This window comes from Drosophila pseudoobscura, chromosome 4, assembly GCF_009870125.1.
Source record: "Drosophila pseudoobscura strain MV-25-SWS-2005 chromosome 4, UCI_Dpse_MV25, whole genome shotgun sequence".
NCBI classification, from domain to species: domain Eukaryota; kingdom Metazoa; phylum Arthropoda; class Insecta; order Diptera; family Drosophilidae; genus Drosophila; species Drosophila pseudoobscura.
Window position 1 is genome coordinate 12,523,103 of NC_046681.1, and position 16,358 is coordinate 12,539,460.

The window sequence follows — 16,358 nt, forward strand, 5'->3', positions numbered from 1 at the left end:
CAAAGAATGACAGTGGCCTCAACTATAATCCTCGAAAGGAGTCTGTAGTCCTCGTAATATAACAGAATTTATAGCAGTCTGTGTAACAAACATTTAAGGTGGTTGTCTTGGCTTAAGCAGTAATAATTATATATATATACTTTTATACGAGTATAAGTTAATTTAATGTACATTGGCTTCTCAGCTAATTCTCGTAATATAGCAGAATGTTTAATAGAAACATTAAAGGTGGTAGCATAAAGAATTATGTACACATGCTTATGAGCTTAAGTTAACGTAGGACATATTTTTCCTTAGTATGACAGTGGCTTCTCAGCTAATCCACATAATATTGCAGAATTTATAACAGAAGATAGAAGAATTTATAGCAGTATGTCTAACAGAAACATTAAAGGTAGTTGTCTTGGCTAAAATAATTATGTGCACAGATATACAAGTATAAGTTAACGTAGGACATATTCTTCTCCTAGTATGACAGTTTCCTCAGCCATAATCCTGGAAATAAAGAAGAATTAATAGCAGGATGTCTAACAGTATCATTAAAGGTGGTTGTCTTGTCTCATTGGCGCCAAAACTCAGCAGCACGTCCCCCAACCCCGAGCTGCTGCAAAGTTTTGAAATATAACAGTGACATATCACAGAAGTCTTTGAGCACTAGGCACTCATAGGGACGAACGGACAGACATGGCTCAATCGGCTATTGATGCTGATCAGGAATATATATACTTTATGGTGTCGGAAGCGCTTTCTTCTGGACGTTACACCCTTTATCCCCTCAAATCTGATATACCCCAACCCAATACCCATTTTGTATTCAAAATGCGTTTCAGTGGTTTCGATGAGCATATTCCTGATAAATTTTAGTCTTATTCTGAAATCCTTGAAACTAGTCCTTAATCCTTCTAAATCCTCTTAAATTGTGACCTTTCTTTGCCTCTGAACAGCATAATAACTGGTCAAATCCTTCTCCATGTTGAGCAACAGGTATGTCCTCTGCGTCTTGGGATCCCCTGCGAGCATTTTCTCCTTGTATTCGGGATCGTCGCGCCTGTATCGGCTGTTAATGCTCTTGTAGCGCACTATTTCGGCCTCCAGAAAGTCGTTTGCTCCCACGGGTGATTCCCCGCGCAGCTCGCGACGGATGCACTCCCTAAGGAGGGACATGTCGCATTGGCTCCTTGAGATCACAGTTTGACCGGTTTTCTCCCTGTCAGAGTCCTCCTCGATGGCCTCTGGCTTCCAGTGATTCGTCTGGGTGCCAGGAGCGTTTTGCAGCACCTGTTTCGATCGCTTGAACTGTTTGGATCCCTTGAACACGTACTCCTGGCTTGGGAACTTCATTCTATAGGATTGTATTGGACCTGTGTACCAAATCTCATCATCAACCGATCGTCTGGCATTGAAGGACAGTGGCGTCTTGAGATATGATGGATAAACACGAGGGACCTGCGCGCTGAAGCACTTCCGCCTAAGAATCGAACGTGTGGGACCAACGACGGCAGTTGCCAAACCTCCTCCTTCGGCACCTGATGGGCAGGAGTCTGCTCCTTCTTGGTTTGCCGCCTGGAAGCGAGGGGCCGCCCCGAAGGAGTAGAATTTCACGCTCGACGGCTTGTAGTAGGCGCCCGACTGTTGACGCAAATGGGGCGGCGGTGGAAAGGTGTCAGGATCGTAAAAGGTTTCCGTCTGGGGGGGCTGTTCCTGATATCGCTGCCGCTCTTGCTGGAATCTCTGCAGCTCTTCTGCCCGGAACACCTGAGGTTCTTCTATGAAACGCTGCTGTCGCACCATCTCTTCCTGCACGCTTAAGGACGGAAGACTGGACAAGTTCATTGACTCGAAGGGAACAAACTGCTGCCTCAACGCCTCATTTGACCTGAATGATACATGAATCGACGACGCATTAGTCGTCGTGTCCAGAATGTCCATCCAGTTGAGCTCCTCTGGGGGCATCTGCTCGAAGATCCCGTAGAGGATCTTCTGGTTGAGGCACACACTCAACGCGCTGATGTATCCGTTGCGCAGGCACGCCTCCATTACCGTGTTGCACTGCATGGATGTCAAAGCATTCAGCCACGCCCTCGCGCAATGGCATTCCCGGGAGTTCGGGTGGAACGCCTCCTCGGGTTGGGGGCTGCTCTCCAGCATCTCGAGGCAGTCACTGATGTTCAGATTTACCGAGGCATCGTAGACCGTCCCTGGTTCGCTCTTATTTCTCCCATCAGCCCTCTCAGTCATCGTATTGCGACTGCCTCTTGAGCTCCCCGGTCTGGACTGTCGCGACCTCTCGTCGGTTTCCTTGTTGTGGGATACCCAACGGTCGTCGAACTTCTTGGGAGAGAACATAATTTAAGGATCTAGGGATCGGAACTATTTCAGATTTTTAGGTGTTGCTTTACTGAAATTTGGAATACGACTAAAATTTCGAACGAACCAGTACCAAACGTGACACTGAAGGAAAGTTCTAGGGGTAGTTCTTTCGGTAGATTTCAGGTATATTTCTACAGATTGTTCGAAGAGTTGGAGGGTAAACTTCAGTCCGTTTTGGGGAGCGGTGAGCTATGTATCTAGATAGATCTAGGTATATTGCTGAGGATATTTCTGTGGATAGTTTTGGGTTAGTTCTGAGCAATCGACGGGTTGTAGGGATGTTTCTGCGGTGTTGTGGTTTCAAATATATATTTTTGTGGGATACGAAATGGTCTTACAAACTTTTTGAAAAATTCCTTAAAATTCTTTAAAAAAAATCTTCTCTTAAGGAACAAACGAAAAAGTATTGCCATATAACATTGCCACAACATATATTGTATACTCCATCGTAGCTCTCCATCGATTTGCCTATTGAATATGCTTCCTAACTTTTCGTTTCGTATCGCTTTTGTTGGGGCTTGGGGGAAAATGATTGAGCATAAAGATTCGATCGTCTGTCTACGAATGTCTGAGATGGGAAAAACCGGAAGACCACACAGGAAGGTTGAACTTTGGTGGGGTTAAATGGAAGCCCAGTTGAAGGGATCTGTTACAATGGAACCAGTTCTTGGACCTGTTCTCAGAAATATTGATCCAACATATCGATTTAAAGGAAGAAAACTATGAAAACCCCTGGCTAGCTCATCAGTCTCCGTAATGATCGTGGTGCTGGAGTCTTTGATGGCCAAGTCTTTTGGAAATAGCGCCGCTAGACGGGTGATGGGGGGCTTTTAATGCTGTCTTAACGTCCACGACTCGTACATGGCTATCCTCACCAGCCCCGCTGGTTGCTCATGGCACTGAGGCCCCCAATCCGCCTCTAAAAGGTGTGCATCTAAATCCTTCGCTCAGTTTGGAGTCACTGTAAGAGAAGGTAATGGGAAGTCCTCTATCCTCCATTGAGGTAGACTTATGCTGGGTCTGTCCCGGCTGATGGCCATGACCTCGTACTCCTTTCCCTGCAACATGTGCTGGATGGTAGCCTCCATCACTTTCTGGTCCTTCTGCCACCTGACGAGTACACCTACATATCTGCCCCTCAAGGTTTTGTTTTTGATTTCTGTTTATTGACTTTATGATAATCGAATACACGAATGCCCATTAGTATTTAGTTTTTAGTTGTTTGTTGCTTAAGAACTACATACACTGTATTGTTTATAATTAGTTGTGGAATTCGTTCATTTAGTATCTTATACTCGTAGATGTCACTGCGCGCCTAGGCCAAACCAGGTTCTACTTTAAGTTCGAAGCATTGAAAATTCGTTTCAGTTGTGTTAAATGTCTTGTCTGCCTTAACTAAACTAATTTGTTTACGGTTAGCACTAGACTAGTTAGCTTAGCAAAGGTGGCCTAAACTATCCATTGACTCAGAGTCTATGCGGCTTGGCTCCGGGCCATAATATCCCGGAGTCTTGCAACTAAAATGCCTTCGTACTCGTACAACTAACAGTTCATAGGGTGTTTATTTCCTATATGTATATATTTTTGTGCACTAGTTACTACTCGTTTAGCACGATCTTTTGTGTGTGTGTGTTTTTCTTTAGGAATTTTCTGAATTTTGCATAGGAATTAATTAGTACCAAAATCACCGAAAATATCTCATCAAAGTACTCGTATTCGACCAAACATAAAGTCTCATTGTTGTTTGTTTCATAAGTTGTAGTTGTTGTTGTTGTGCCCGGGAGTAATGAAACATGGTTGTATTTCAAAATATACATAAATAAATATATAGTGGATAAAGTTTAGATACAACCGAATGAAATTATACGAGTATTCTATGCTTACTATTTAATCCTAATTAATCGAGGAATGAAGTCTCTATCAAGCCTATGTAAAATGCAGCTTAGATCAAAGTGTTGGATGGGAGATATATATGTTTGTATGTATCATTTCATTGCTTTGGTTTCACTTAATTCTGTGGAGTTTTTCTCCTCCTCGTTATCCTTTTTTTGGGGTGTGTGAGCAAGTCATCATCAGCTTGGAGGATCATTGAGCATGTTGGCAATGGTTAAATATAGTCGAACAACCGTAGCGTAGCACTGGGGCACAACCGAAACGGACATTGGCACGGACTGTGGTTAAATGTTGCCAGCCAAGTCCCTCACTCATTGGTACTCCACGCGGGCCACCGGCACCCCGAAATCGTTCACCTCGAAGACGATTAGCTTTCGTTTCTTGCGCACTGGCGGGGACTGGGGGGGATGGGGATGGGGCTGCTTCGGGGATGCCGTGGTCCCTGCTTCTCCCAAATTCTCTTTCCTCACTTCCGTTCTCTTCGTTGTTGTGGTTGTTGTTGTCGTCGTCGTTTTTCTTGTCGTTGTAGTCGTTGTTGTTGTTGTTGCTGTTGTGGCACTCACTGGCGCCTTGGCCGTGTCCTGGGCATTCAGCTGCCGTATCTGATGCAGTACCCCTGGCTTCTCCGGCTGAACATCGTCGGCCTCCTTGGGCCTGGGATTGGGCAGCGTTGGCAGGGCCGGCAGATCGCAGCGCTGGCGCAGATGGCGGTACACGGTATCCACACGCTGCGACAGGCGGTTCACGTACTTGAAGGTCGTACGGTCCACAACGGATGGGGCCTTAATGCAGTCATTGCCACCGAATTCGCACACCTAAAGTACAAAATACCGTTTATGAAGTCATTTGGCCAATACATGTTTCCCCTTTGGGTGTACTCACTCGATAGTGCTGCAGAATGGCCTCCTTGGGCGGGACATTGAGGGATACCTTGCCGGGTCCGAACTCCCAGACGAAATGATTGCCTGCCTCGACCACTGCCTCTGGCTTGCAGATGTACTTGGATCTTTGCTTTTGTGGATGCAGCTTGTACCGCCTTGGGGAACACACACACAAAATGGGGGTTCAGGGTGGGGGAGTTTCGTACACCTCTGGGTACCACTTACCTGCGCGTCTTGCGTTGGGTCACTAGGGAGGCCCGGACATTGGCCAGCTGATCGCTGCCTCCCACGATGCCGGAACTGGCCAGAGCATCGTCCGCGAACTGCAGGTAGTAGAAGGCGTTTTGGAAGGAATAGGCCCCAGTGTTGCGATTGCGAAAGCGCTGATTCAGGGAGCTGGAAGGGCATCGGCGATGAGTACAGAAGGCCCGCAAAAGTACGGACGGAACTCACCCAATGAGCTCGTTGAGCGTGTCCGAGTAGCGCGGCACAATGAACTCGTCCAGATCGACGAGGGCCAAGTACTTGTATCGGTACATCGTGCGGTACAGGCAGTCGTTGAGGGCCGCGAACAGGCCCTCGGTGCGGATCTCCTTCTGGCTGCGCATGCGCAGGCTCCACGGCAGAATGCTGACCGTGGGCCGTTGGTAGTGCAGCGACTTGAGCACCTTGGGCGTCGCATTGTTCGCCACGTCCGACGGCTGCAGTTGCTCCAGATCGAAGGCGGTCAGGTTGCCGGGCACCAGGCCCTGCTGATAGCTCTGCAGCACGCAGGAGGCGTGCGGCCCCAGCGTGTGGTTGTAGAAGGTGAAGTGCGAGACCCCCAGCAGGGCGTAGAACTCCAGGTACTCCATCAGATACAGCGCCTTGTCGTAGTTGAAGTGGAACGGCTTCACGCAGACGGCGATGCGGTCGGGTATATTATCGCCGCTGGGCGGTGCCCGAGGCGGCACCCCTTGACCCCGCTTGCCCTCTCCAGTGCCAGTGCTGGCGTTGCGCGGATGCGCTGAAAAGTCCTCATCCTGATCGGTGTTGCGCAGCGTCAGCAGATTGCCAGGCGGCGCCCGAAGCCGCGACACGACGCTCACATACCGCGGCACATCCAGGGGCGGGGCTCGCACCGGGCAGAGGATAAAACAGGCGCTGTACTTGAGGTTCCAGTTCTCACGTATGATCTACGGATTCAATACGATTTCATAAATTAGAAGAAAGTATTCTCTGGGGTTACCCAGACCTAAAGCGATAGCCGTTGCTTGTGCTCAAGATTGTCCAAGGGCAAGCGCAGAAACGAGAAAAGTGAGAGAGCGATATAAAGAGAGCGCTAGAGCAGCTCCCGCAAAGCTCTTTTCGAGACAACAGCAAACTTCGTTCTCTATCTCTCTATCTCTGTCTCTCATCAAGCAAGGCCTCAAAGCGCTCTCAGTAGGGCTGAGCGAAAGAGAGTTAGCGAAGCTCTCGTCTTTTTTTCTTTCCTTCGCATTCCCTCTCGCTCTCTCGATCTGTCGTGCTCTAGTCGAAGCCTCGCTTGCATTCGGACTGCCTGCCCTTCGGCTGCCCTTCACTTCTCTCTCTTGATTGCTCTTCAGTCCGCACTTCTTTCGCCAAATATGATTTATCATTAAATATCTCGCAAACTAAGCTGCTAAAAAAGCTCACTGGCACAATTCCCATCAAATTTTCAAGACTGAAGCTCCACGTCTTGCACTCACCTTGACGCGGGCCATCACTGTGGCCGAGGTATATTTGGCACGGGCTGCTGCGGCTGCCCCCGGCCCCTCGGTACCGTTGGCTGGGGGCGGACCGAACCAGAACCGGCACCAGACACGTTCTGGTCCCCGTGTCTTGGTGGCCCCCACAATCCGCACCAGACGCGCCCCCTCGCGCCGATCAAAGTAGGCGGAGTAGACAAAGAACTTGAAGCGTGTGCCGTTGACTATTTGCCAGGCACCATCGCTGGGCGCCGTGCCAAATGGAAAGTGGGGCAGCGTCTCCTCCACCTTGCCGGGCAGCATCTGGCCCCAGGGTATGAGCGGGACATTCACACCAAATCCACCCGCACCCGCACCCACACCAGTGCCGGCGCCAGGTCCTGGTCCAGGTCCCGGTCCATGTCCGACCGCAGCTCCAGCCCTGGCTCCATTGAGCAGCATGCCGGCCAAGCGTTGACCATCGGCGCCTGCGGCTTCTGTGAAATGAGAAATTGAGAAATGCATGAGACATGCGGCGTATACGTAATGGGCCCTTTTGTCGTCTCCTTTGTAATCGAATGCTCCTCAAATAGCATTATGCTCGAATCGAACGATTCGATTTCGACCGGGCCATTGTGTCAATGATTGCTTTGGGAATGGATGCGGATGCGGAGGCGGAGGCAGAAGATGCCTTGGCTGCTACTCACCTTGAATTTTCAGTTTATTGTCACGAAGCTGTACAAAACCTAATTTATTATCACTCAGAATGCTGTCATCCAGTAGATCGTAGTCTTCCTGCAAGTGAACAAAAAAACACATCATGCAATCGAATGAATTAAATCATTTCCTGTAAATCAAGTTTCATTAAAAATACAATGCAGAAACTCAAGTACAAGGACATCTGAACTGTTCGCCTAAAGAAACTCAGCAAGGACCTTCGGAATTATCAATAGAGACAATTTTTGTATATAGATTTATTCAATGGAAACTCAATAAACCTAAGGCTTGTACAGTCGAACTTCCATATAGCGAATCTCAAAGGGAATTCGTTTTACGTTGAATTCGTAATATAGAATTTATTTTTGCAATGGTCTGGAAATAAACTTCCTTATATAGAAATTCACCTTGCATGGAAGTTCGTAAGAAGTTCATTAAAATTAAAATTTAACGAGGTGTTATATACTCCGAGTTCCATAGCTGACAGCCTTTATTACCACTGCATCACAATATATTTAATCTTTAAAAATTAAACACGGAATTTTCAGTCATGCCTTCCGTTAGAAAACTTTTGCCTGGAAATGTACAGCCCCAAAGGATCAACCCATCGATATGGCTATGCTGGATCATAATCACACCGCCGCTTGGAAGACTTTAAAATCTTCCCAGACTTCACCTAGTCCTTGGAGTAGAGTCCTCGCCACTTCAAGGCCTCCGGAGTCGGGACCGTGCTTACGAGGCCACAACTTATCGCAGACCCCCTTCAGACCATTATCGTGCCTTCGTGATCCTTGGAAAAGTCAAACACTTTGAAGATTTTTAATTTCGATTGTGATAAGATTTTTTTGAAATTTAATGTACAATCAGCGACCAAAAAAAAATCCTCACTCTTCCACAAATGTTATCCGATTTGTTTAATTTCTTTTTCTTCGTGTCAATAAATCAATTTTTAACGAAAGTAAAATATTTATCAAATATTACACAAATATTATGTCCACTGTCTCCCTATGCTCCCTTGTGCTAAATTTGAGGGGCATACCGAATCGGTTGAAGTGCTAATTGTGGCACCCATGGATACGTATTAAAAATGCAAATCCCTTTGCCCGGGAAGCCAGACAAAAAAAAAACGCCGGCATATTCCGGCGAAAGCATCTTTTGTGTTCCCACAGGATGCTGCGGCCAGGCCCGATTTGCATAGCAAAACTTACCTTAACATTATCATAATCCGGCATCGAGTCGCCCATCCGTCCGCCCAGGCTGATGCCTCCGCCGCCACCGGCCCGCATGGCCAGCATGCCGCTGTGCGTGCGCTCGTCGATCATGAAGACCTGCAACGAGACGGAGACAAAGGCAGAGGAACACGGAATATGGAATATGAAAGTGTTTACTGTGGGAAATTTGAATTTCAAGCTCTCTAATTTCCTCAGCTCTCACTGGCATAATGAAGCTGAACCTGAGCTGAATTTTAAATACAAGTTAATTGAACAGTTTTCCTGCCATTTGAGGCCACCCATATTTAAATAATACATAGTTCATGTATCGCTGCTATATAAAACCCAAAATATCGAGGGATACCCATCGAATATAGTTCAGAAAATCAAAGTGGCTGAGGTAAGTGCTACAAATATACAATATTGCCCTTAAAATAAATAATTTAAACCAATTGTTTCATTGGGTAGGACCCCTGGGGCCATAAAGATGCTCCTGGAGAACATCGATGGTGGTCATGGTGTGAGGAAGAATTCAAATCCCTGAGAGTATTCAAAGCTACGGCGGTTATACCCGATGCTCAATCATCATGGCTCTCCTCCGCACATTGCACGACAAAAAGTGCGTGGGCGAGGGATAGAAAATTGATTTGCTAATTTTGGCTATAATAATGATCCGATCTAATTCAGATTGTGCAGTCTCGTAGACAAGGGCATTCTCTTTTAGGGATGCCGAAGAGGGCGTCTGTTTATAGTCTCTAAGATCTAGACGCTCATCGGGACAGACAGACTCCGCTTTTGATGGTAATCAAGAATATACATAAGTACTTTAAACCTTTCGAGTATCGGGTATAAAAAATATAAGCATAAAGCCTATTTCCTGTTTCTTTCCAACTTTTGGATGACTTTCCCCGTCATCAAACACATACTAAATAAGCTATTTCCGCTTCTGCCAGTGTAAGCCCCTATAAACCCCACCGCAGTGTCCTTGAAACAGGCACGGCCAGAAGCCATCATTAAGTAAGGGTATACGAGTTTAGAGCCCACTCACCTCGGTCAAGATGATCAGCCCGAAGACGGCAAAGAAGGTAATGACGATGAGGAAACTCATGCCGGATCGCTCCCTGGTGCCCCACTGCTTCTTGCCCCGCTTCATGGTGGGTGTCAGTGAGGTGCGGCCACCGTGATGATGCTGTTGCTGCTGCTGCTGCTGCTGATGATGGTAGCAGGCGTGCGAGTGTCCTTGATGGCCGTAGGTGGCCTGATAATGGCCCAGCAGGGGAAGGGCAGCCGAAGAGCCCGCGGCGCTTACGGAACTGGTGGAGCTGGCGGAGCTAACGGAGCCCCCCCTTGCCTGCTGCTTGTACTGAGGGGGGCTCCGGCTATTCAGCATGTCGGAGTGCAGGGAGCAGGGGGATTAGTTTTCAGCGTTCAGACAACAGTTTACTTGTTTATTTTGTTTTTGACTCAATTTAATGGAGATTTTTCTTTGTGTACTTTATGGCGGCGATATGCGATTCGATAGTTATATTTATTTATTTAGCATTTTATAGGGTTTCCATTTGTATTTTATACATAAGCTGGGAAAAGATTTTCATATGTTTTACGAATAAGCTTAGCAAAACAAAAGTCCAAAAAGAAAAGCGACAGCGAGAGAGAGGGAAGTCCGGAGACACACACAGAGAGAGAGAGAGAGAGAGCGAGAGAGAGAGAGTGTGTGTGTGCGTGCTCTCTGGGCACTCGAACTTTTCCTCGTTGGCCAATTATAAAGGAAAAATCAATAAAAATCTGTGCAAGGCTTTGCCCGAAACGATTCAGCCTGAAAGAACTGGAATCCCTTCCATTTGAATACAATAGTTGGTCTATTTATAAGGGAGATTGATCTTTAAGCGATGATCTATGTACATTTTGGCTCTGGATGATGCTCCGTTGTGCTTTCATCACCTTTGTACAGCATTCCACTCGGCACTGGTGCTGCTGGCCCCCAATCTGCAAGCCGCAACCAGGACAGGACGCTGCCAGGACAACTTTCCGTTTCACTTGCCCCTCTGGCCACCGATTCGGCTGAGCACTTATCAATTGGTTTGTTTAACAACTTTTTGGGGATAACCGAAACACACACGCCAAAACATTTAACTCTCGGCGAAGGCAGCAGGAAAACAATGCGGCACAGCTGGGCAGCACAGAGCCAAGGACCTGCGCACAGGACCCTGCCAGAGGCAAGCAGCTGTTCGAGGGCCTGCGTTGCCAGACCTAGCCACATTTGGAATACGTAGAACAAATGGATTTAAAGGTGCCCAAGACCTACAATATTACAGAGCAAGAGACAAGGAAAATGAGGGGATTCATCTACTATATGTTTGAATTCAAGACTATAGTGGACTATATAGACTTTCTCAGACGAAAATATGCTGCATCTGCCCACTTTTATCCATGATAATCAGCGCCAAGAGAGACCCATATACCCAAGCCACTGAAGAAGCACATTCCCTGGCCACACACTCGCCTCCCATTCATTTCCGGTGCAACTTTTTGTGGCCGGGGGGGGGCCCGGGGACATGGCATCTTCTCGAGCCCTGGCTGGACAAAAGAAATTAGCGGAAACAATAAAATACCTCAAACTTTTTGAAAACCAATAAATTCAAAGTGTTTGGAAATCAATTGGGAACAAATTGCAACAGGCAAAATCAACCAGCAAGAAAATTGAACAAAAGGGATACGTATGGGGGGGGATGGGGGGATGTGTGGGGATACCCACTCTGACCCTGTGAACACTGTAGCCGAGCAATCGAAAAGTTAGCGGAAGAACCAGTGGCAAAAACAGTTTTTTTTGCTCAACTTTTGTCATTGGGGATGCAAAGATGTGACAACAATGGTACAGTAGCCGCCAAAAGCACCCAGAAAGAAGTGGATGTAGACCCTTCATGAAATTCAAGCTAGAAGCTATAGAAATATCAACAAAGCCCTCGCTAAGAGTCGAAGAGGATATGGTCTTGGGAATAAGAATCGCCGCACCAATAAAATAAAAGGAAATTCAATCAGGTCGGACATCGTTATAATAATAATATGAGATAAAAGCTGTACAAGAGGGCAATCATCTGTTGGATCAATTATCAATGAAATGCCATTTCTTTGACACTTTTATTCGTCGCCTCTTGCATCATAAAAACGGAAATAAATTGAGAAAAAGGGGAACAACAAACCAACAAAGAGATGGGAACCCAACAACCAATCCGCTTCATCCACAACGTGGCAGGCACTCGAATGCATTCGTCGTTGCACCTCAAGTGAGATTAAATAAAACAGCAAGGAAATTGAAATGAAAATTCAGCAAGGCAAACAAATTCGGAGCAATAGCCGTTGCCAGCATCTATGAGATACATTCAGCTTGTCCTTCTCCCTTGGCTCGCCGCCTCTTCCCAAAAATATTTCTACTCACTCGGCAACTTTCCCGTTGAAGTGGCGTTGTGGCAGCTTAAGATACTGCCACCACTCCACCACTGCCCGGGCATAGGCAACTTAACTTTGATGAGTTTGCCAAGTAAAAAGTAAAATCATGGCTGGTTTGCTCGTATATTGCCGAAGAGGGCCATGGACTTACCTGCTCCCTCCTTGTGCCAGCTGCAGTCGAGCGTGTTTGAAATTATGATTAAAATAACGAAAATCATGAGGCCCTAACAGACAGCGGAAGATATTAGCCTGGATCTAGCTCTGTTTGATCTGAAGCTAACCAGAAAGCTTCAATCAAGATATTCAATGGAGATATTCCCAATAATAATTAATGGATAAAATGTGGAATGCACTACAGATTCTTAGCAAAAAAAAGTTGGATAAACTTTTATGTACGAGCTGAATGCTCGAAGCGCTCTCTTGCTCTCTCCCAGAGTGGCCTAGCCCTCGGGCAAGCACCCCTTTCCATCTTAGACCAGTTGCGGGTATCTTAGGGTCGCGGCACGTGTTCCGACTCGTTTTTCACGCGTTTTACATTCGTTTTTGTGGATATTATTCTTTCAATTTGGTAAAGATTCATTTAGATAAAGACAAATCTGTTCTACAAAAGCCACACTACATAGATCCATAGAATCCCGAGCATCTTTCGGCATGCTCTTAGCATGCCTGGGGGCATTTTATTAATTCCACTTCGTTTTGATGCTCTCGTTATCGTATGTGAGAGGTTGCGGACGGGAACGAGGAGGAGGATGCAGACAACGAAGTCTGGAAATGGCTGGCAGCACTGCAGGCGCATATCTGCCGGATGCGCGGCTTGTTTGGTAATTTCCTTAACGGATGTGCATGCAGTCGCAGGACACGATCTGGAGACTGCTGTGAGATGGTCAATGTGTGCCAGTTTGCCAGTGTGTTCTTTAAGTATGTGGGCTTGTGTAAAAATGGCTTTAGCACAAAATTTGTTTGCCAAATTCCGGTGCCCGTTGGTCATGGAGCTTTCAAAGGCGCCCACAGCCTTTTCCAACTGATTGGACACTTGAGGGCAAACACAAAGCCACAAAATCCCCAAGCAAAGGCCACATCTGGCAACCTGGACGTTGGATCCTGCAGCCTGTGCCCTAATCGATTGGTAGGGAAATGTGAAACAAATCGTGAGGACCAACCAGTCCCGACCCCTATCCGGTGGTCTTTAACTGCTCTTCAAATGCACTCTGGGGACTTCTTTTCGTTCCGTTTGCCATAAATTAGGCAACAGATTTTTTTCCACAGCCAGCCGTGTCAACGACAGGGAATCCCCTTGAATCTGCCTCTCTGTCTGTCTGAGGGGTCTGAGGTCCATGAGGGCCACCCAATGGATGGGCAATTAATCTGCCAAGGTCCGAGGGCATTACAATTCTTTTGTGCCACATTACTGGTCCGCTCTCAACCTTCATATGTCTGAAGAAATCATTTGATAACATAGCAGTGGATAAATATTTGATTGTGCAGGCCGTGCCGGATGCACAATTAGGCTGAGTGCCTGGTTAGTCCTTTTTCTACCCTTAAAACTTATCTTCAAATTAGTGTGAAAAGAGAAAACGGTAGTGGTTGCGGCAGAGGCCACAAGTCTGAGACGATTTCGACATAAATTCAATAGAACGATGGCAATAAGTGCATTAGCAGCATATTTCACAGATTGGCAGACACGTCGCTAGATGTGGTTGGTCCTGTGGCCAACCGAGGAACCAACCAAGCAGACCAGACCATCACAGGACACGAAAGGACAGGCAGACAGCACAGACAGCACAGACCAAGAAGTAAGCCACAAATTGCATGAGATCATAAATATTTCAAGCATAAAGTACGAAATATGCAAAAGTTTTCTGCTTTCCCTTGGCGTTGGTGTTGCTCTCGGTATTGCCAATGCCATTGCCAGTGCCAGTGCCAGTGCCCAGTGTCCTGGCAGTTGCAGTTCGCCAGATACGAGGGACGTCAAACGAAGTAAGAAAAATATATTGCTAAATTCTCGCACAGGAAACGGGAGCAACATCAGCAACAGCCAGCAACAGCCAGCGGGTGGACAACGGACAGGGTTCTCCGTGTCCGTTCTCCGTACTCCGTTGTCTGTTGTCCGGCACGTGCACTACGCCAAAATGGCAAACGGAAGTTGAAAAGAGCCAAAGAGCAAAGGGCATGTAACGCTATTTCGCTATTCTTCTCTGCCCTGTCCTGTCCTGCCCAAGCGATTGCGGCAACAAATTTGCAATAAGCAATTTTTCAATTTTCAATTTGGGCAGCCAAGGACAACGGCCATCGGCTGGACCAGGATATGCAAAACAGCAGCCACATATCGCCCGGACCATAATTCATCGGGAGTTGCCAAAAATTCCGCACACCCGTGGGTGTACCGAAATGGAGCCAAACATTTCCAAGGTCCCTCGAGCAGACCGTCACCGCGTCAACACGTTAACATTCGAATAGGACAAAGAACAAATCAAGCATTGCATCATTGCACAATTGAAGCCACGATAAGACCTATTTATAGGTCTTGTGGCAAGTATCTTACCCGCCTTTCTCTTTCTCTACACCAGTGTGGATTAGCACTCCCCACCTGTGGCCATTCTCAGTGGGACCTCAAAGCACTCTTGCTTACAAGGAAGGAAATACTTATAGAGGAAATGAGGCACGTGTGCCTCCACAAAGCGGCATTCAACGACTGAAAGGGGCTTACGGTGCCAGTGCCACGACAGTTCCCGGCATCAGACTCCGTAATCCGATCAGACTCAGAAACAAAGGCACTCACAGAAGCAGTTTCCGTGGAATAATCGTTGTTTATATGCGGGTACTCGATACTTTCGACACCCAATCCGTTTACACCATGTACTGCCGTATGTCGAGATCGCGTTCCCTGAGCTTCTGGTCTATCCACTGGCGGTAGAACAGCAAGTTGGTGTAAATTCCAAGCAGCTGGGGGCCGTCGCAGCGTCCGGGCCTGGCCAGCAGGCCGGCCAAAACGAAGCGATCGTCGTGGCCGGGTAGCGGACACATCAGGGGCACGCCATCCATGCCGCCATCGCCGCAGACAAAGTCACCCTTGTCCCCGCCAGCGCAGAGCAGCGTGTCATTGCGGGAGTTGCGACGACCCAGGTAGGACAGCCGGAGCTTCGCCATGCACTGATCCCGCGGCAGGGCGTAGAGGGTCCAGCGCTTGGGCAGGGTCTCGGACCCACCGAAGTCCCTTCGCCGCCACCCGGACACATAGCACTGGCTGTAGTTGTACACCATCTGGGGCGGAGGCAGGCAAATCAGCTGAACATTGGGCGCCAGCTCAAAGGGAGAAGACTCCTTGGCCAGCAGCAGCACTGCTATGTTGTGGGCCACTGGCGTTTGCGTATAGTTGGGATGCAGCAGCAGCTCGGCCACCGCTCGGCTCTGATGGGGTTGCGGCTCCAACTCCACGGCGGCATCCCATTCGCCTGCCACCAGACGAAGCTCCTCGGCACTCTCGTTCTGCACGCAACGGGCCGTGGTGAGGACGGCTCGTGGAGATATGAGAGCGCCACTGCACAGATACCCATCGGACCCGTAAATGGCCACCAGCCAGGGGAACTCGCCGAACTTGGCCTCCTGCTGCTTGTATCCCCACGGCCGGAGATAGTACCAGAGATCATGGCGTCCTCCGCATTGCCAGGAGTTGGCTCCTTCCAGAGTCCTGGCCGCGGGTAGCTGTTCGAGTGGAGTACGAGTACGAGTACAGGAGTGTCTATCTGTGAATAATGATCAGTACTCACCGTATCGTGGGCGTTGCAGCACTTCTCCATATAATGACACTGCTCGTCCAACATGGTCCGGCTGCGATCCGGATAGAAGTGCCCATCCACCAGGAGACCCTCGTTGCACTGCTCGGAGGGCACACATTGCTTCTCCGCCGCACAGCTCTTGTATCCCAGAGCTGCCGTTGCAAGGCAGCCCACAAGGCACCCAACCACTATCGGAGTGAGCCACATCGTTGTCGTTGCACTTGAACTTGAACTGTGCGGCCGGATGATCGGCCGACCCCCGGCTTTTATAGCCTCACCAAGGGTCAGGTGGTGGACAGCCCCTTGATTGGGTTAAATATAACTTAAAGTCTGCCTAGAGAGACCCATTAAAGAGCTATAAATAGCTCTGAACAG

General features: G+C 47.9%; 3 protein-coding genes across 5 annotated transcripts; all 3 read right to left on the reverse strand.

Annotated features, from left to right (window-relative positions):
- Positions 1 to 830: 830 nt before the first annotated feature.
- Positions 831 to 2,425, reverse strand: LOC6903452 (uncharacterized). The gene has a single exon (XM_002132295.3). It carries the CDS (start codon positions 2,344 to 2,346, stop codon positions 913 to 915), a length of 1,434 nt encoding a protein of 477 aa, XP_002132331.2. The 5' UTR covers positions 2,347 to 2,425; the 3' UTR covers positions 831 to 912.
- Positions 2,426 to 3,514: 1,089 nt separating this feature from the next.
- LOC4817953 (uncharacterized) lies at positions 3,515 to 14,882 on the reverse strand. 3 transcript variants are annotated; one of them, XM_033380036.1, is made up of 9 exons: positions 14,750 to 14,882; positions 9,809 to 10,139; positions 8,758 to 8,877; positions 7,540 to 7,627; positions 6,854 to 7,329; positions 5,598 to 6,319; positions 5,370 to 5,540; positions 5,146 to 5,299; positions 3,515 to 5,078 (listed from the first exon to the last, which is right to left on the reverse strand). In XM_033380036.1, the coding sequence occupies exons 2-9, from the start codon at positions 9,911 to 9,913 to the stop codon at positions 4,575 to 4,577; spliced, it is 2,340 nt and encodes a 779-aa protein (XP_033235927.1). In that variant the 5' UTR covers positions 9,914 to 10,139; positions 14,750 to 14,882; the 3' UTR covers positions 3,515 to 4,574. The 3 variants fall into 3 exon arrangements, with proteins under 3 accessions (XP_033235927.1, XP_015035394.2, XP_001357342.4); XM_015179908.2 differs by lacking the exon at positions 14,750 to 14,882 and adding an exon at positions 10,702 to 10,947; XM_001357306.4 differs by lacking the exon at positions 14,750 to 14,882 and having other exon boundaries at positions 9,809 to 10,288.
- Positions 14,883 to 14,987: 105 nt separating this feature from the next.
- On the reverse strand, positions 14,988 to 16,230 carry LOC4817952 (phenoloxidase-activating factor 2). The gene is made up of 2 exons (XM_001357305.4): positions 15,975 to 16,230; positions 14,988 to 15,909 (listed from the first exon to the last, which is right to left on the reverse strand). Exons 1-2 carry the CDS (start codon positions 16,188 to 16,190, stop codon positions 15,055 to 15,057), a joined length of 1,071 nt encoding a protein of 356 aa, XP_001357341.3. The 5' UTR covers positions 16,191 to 16,230; the 3' UTR covers positions 14,988 to 15,054.
- Positions 16,231 to 16,358: the final 128 nt, after the last annotated feature.

What these genes read in the sequence shown, in the direction of transcription:
- LOC4817953 (XM_001357306.4), bottom strand. Translation starts at nt 10,150, where the DNA reads ATGCTGAATAGCCGGAGCCCCCCTCAGTACAAGCAGCAGGCAAGGGGG. An exon ending in CGGATTATGATAATGTTAAG is followed by an intron (nt 7,628 to 8,757) that starts GTAAGTTTTGCT and finishes GTTCACTTGCAG; the next exon opens with GAAGACTACGATCTACTGGA. An exon ending in ACGCTCAACGAGCTCATTGG is followed by an intron (nt 5,541 to 5,597) that starts GTGAGTTCCGTC and finishes ATGCCCTTCCAG; the next exon opens with CTCCCTGAATCAGCGCTTTC.
- LOC4817952 (XM_001357305.4), bottom strand. Translation starts at nt 16,190, where the DNA reads ATGTGGCTCACTCCGATAGTGGTTGGGTGCCTTGTGGGCTGCCTTGCA. An exon ending in GCTGCAACGCCCACGATACG is followed by an intron (nt 15,910 to 15,974) that starts GTGAGTACTGAT and finishes CCACTCGAACAG; the next exon opens with CTACCCGCGGCCAGGACTCT.
- LOC6903452 (XM_002132295.3), bottom strand. Translation starts at nt 2,346, where the DNA reads ATGTTCTCTCCCAAGAAGTTCGACGACCGTTGGGTATCCCACAACAAG.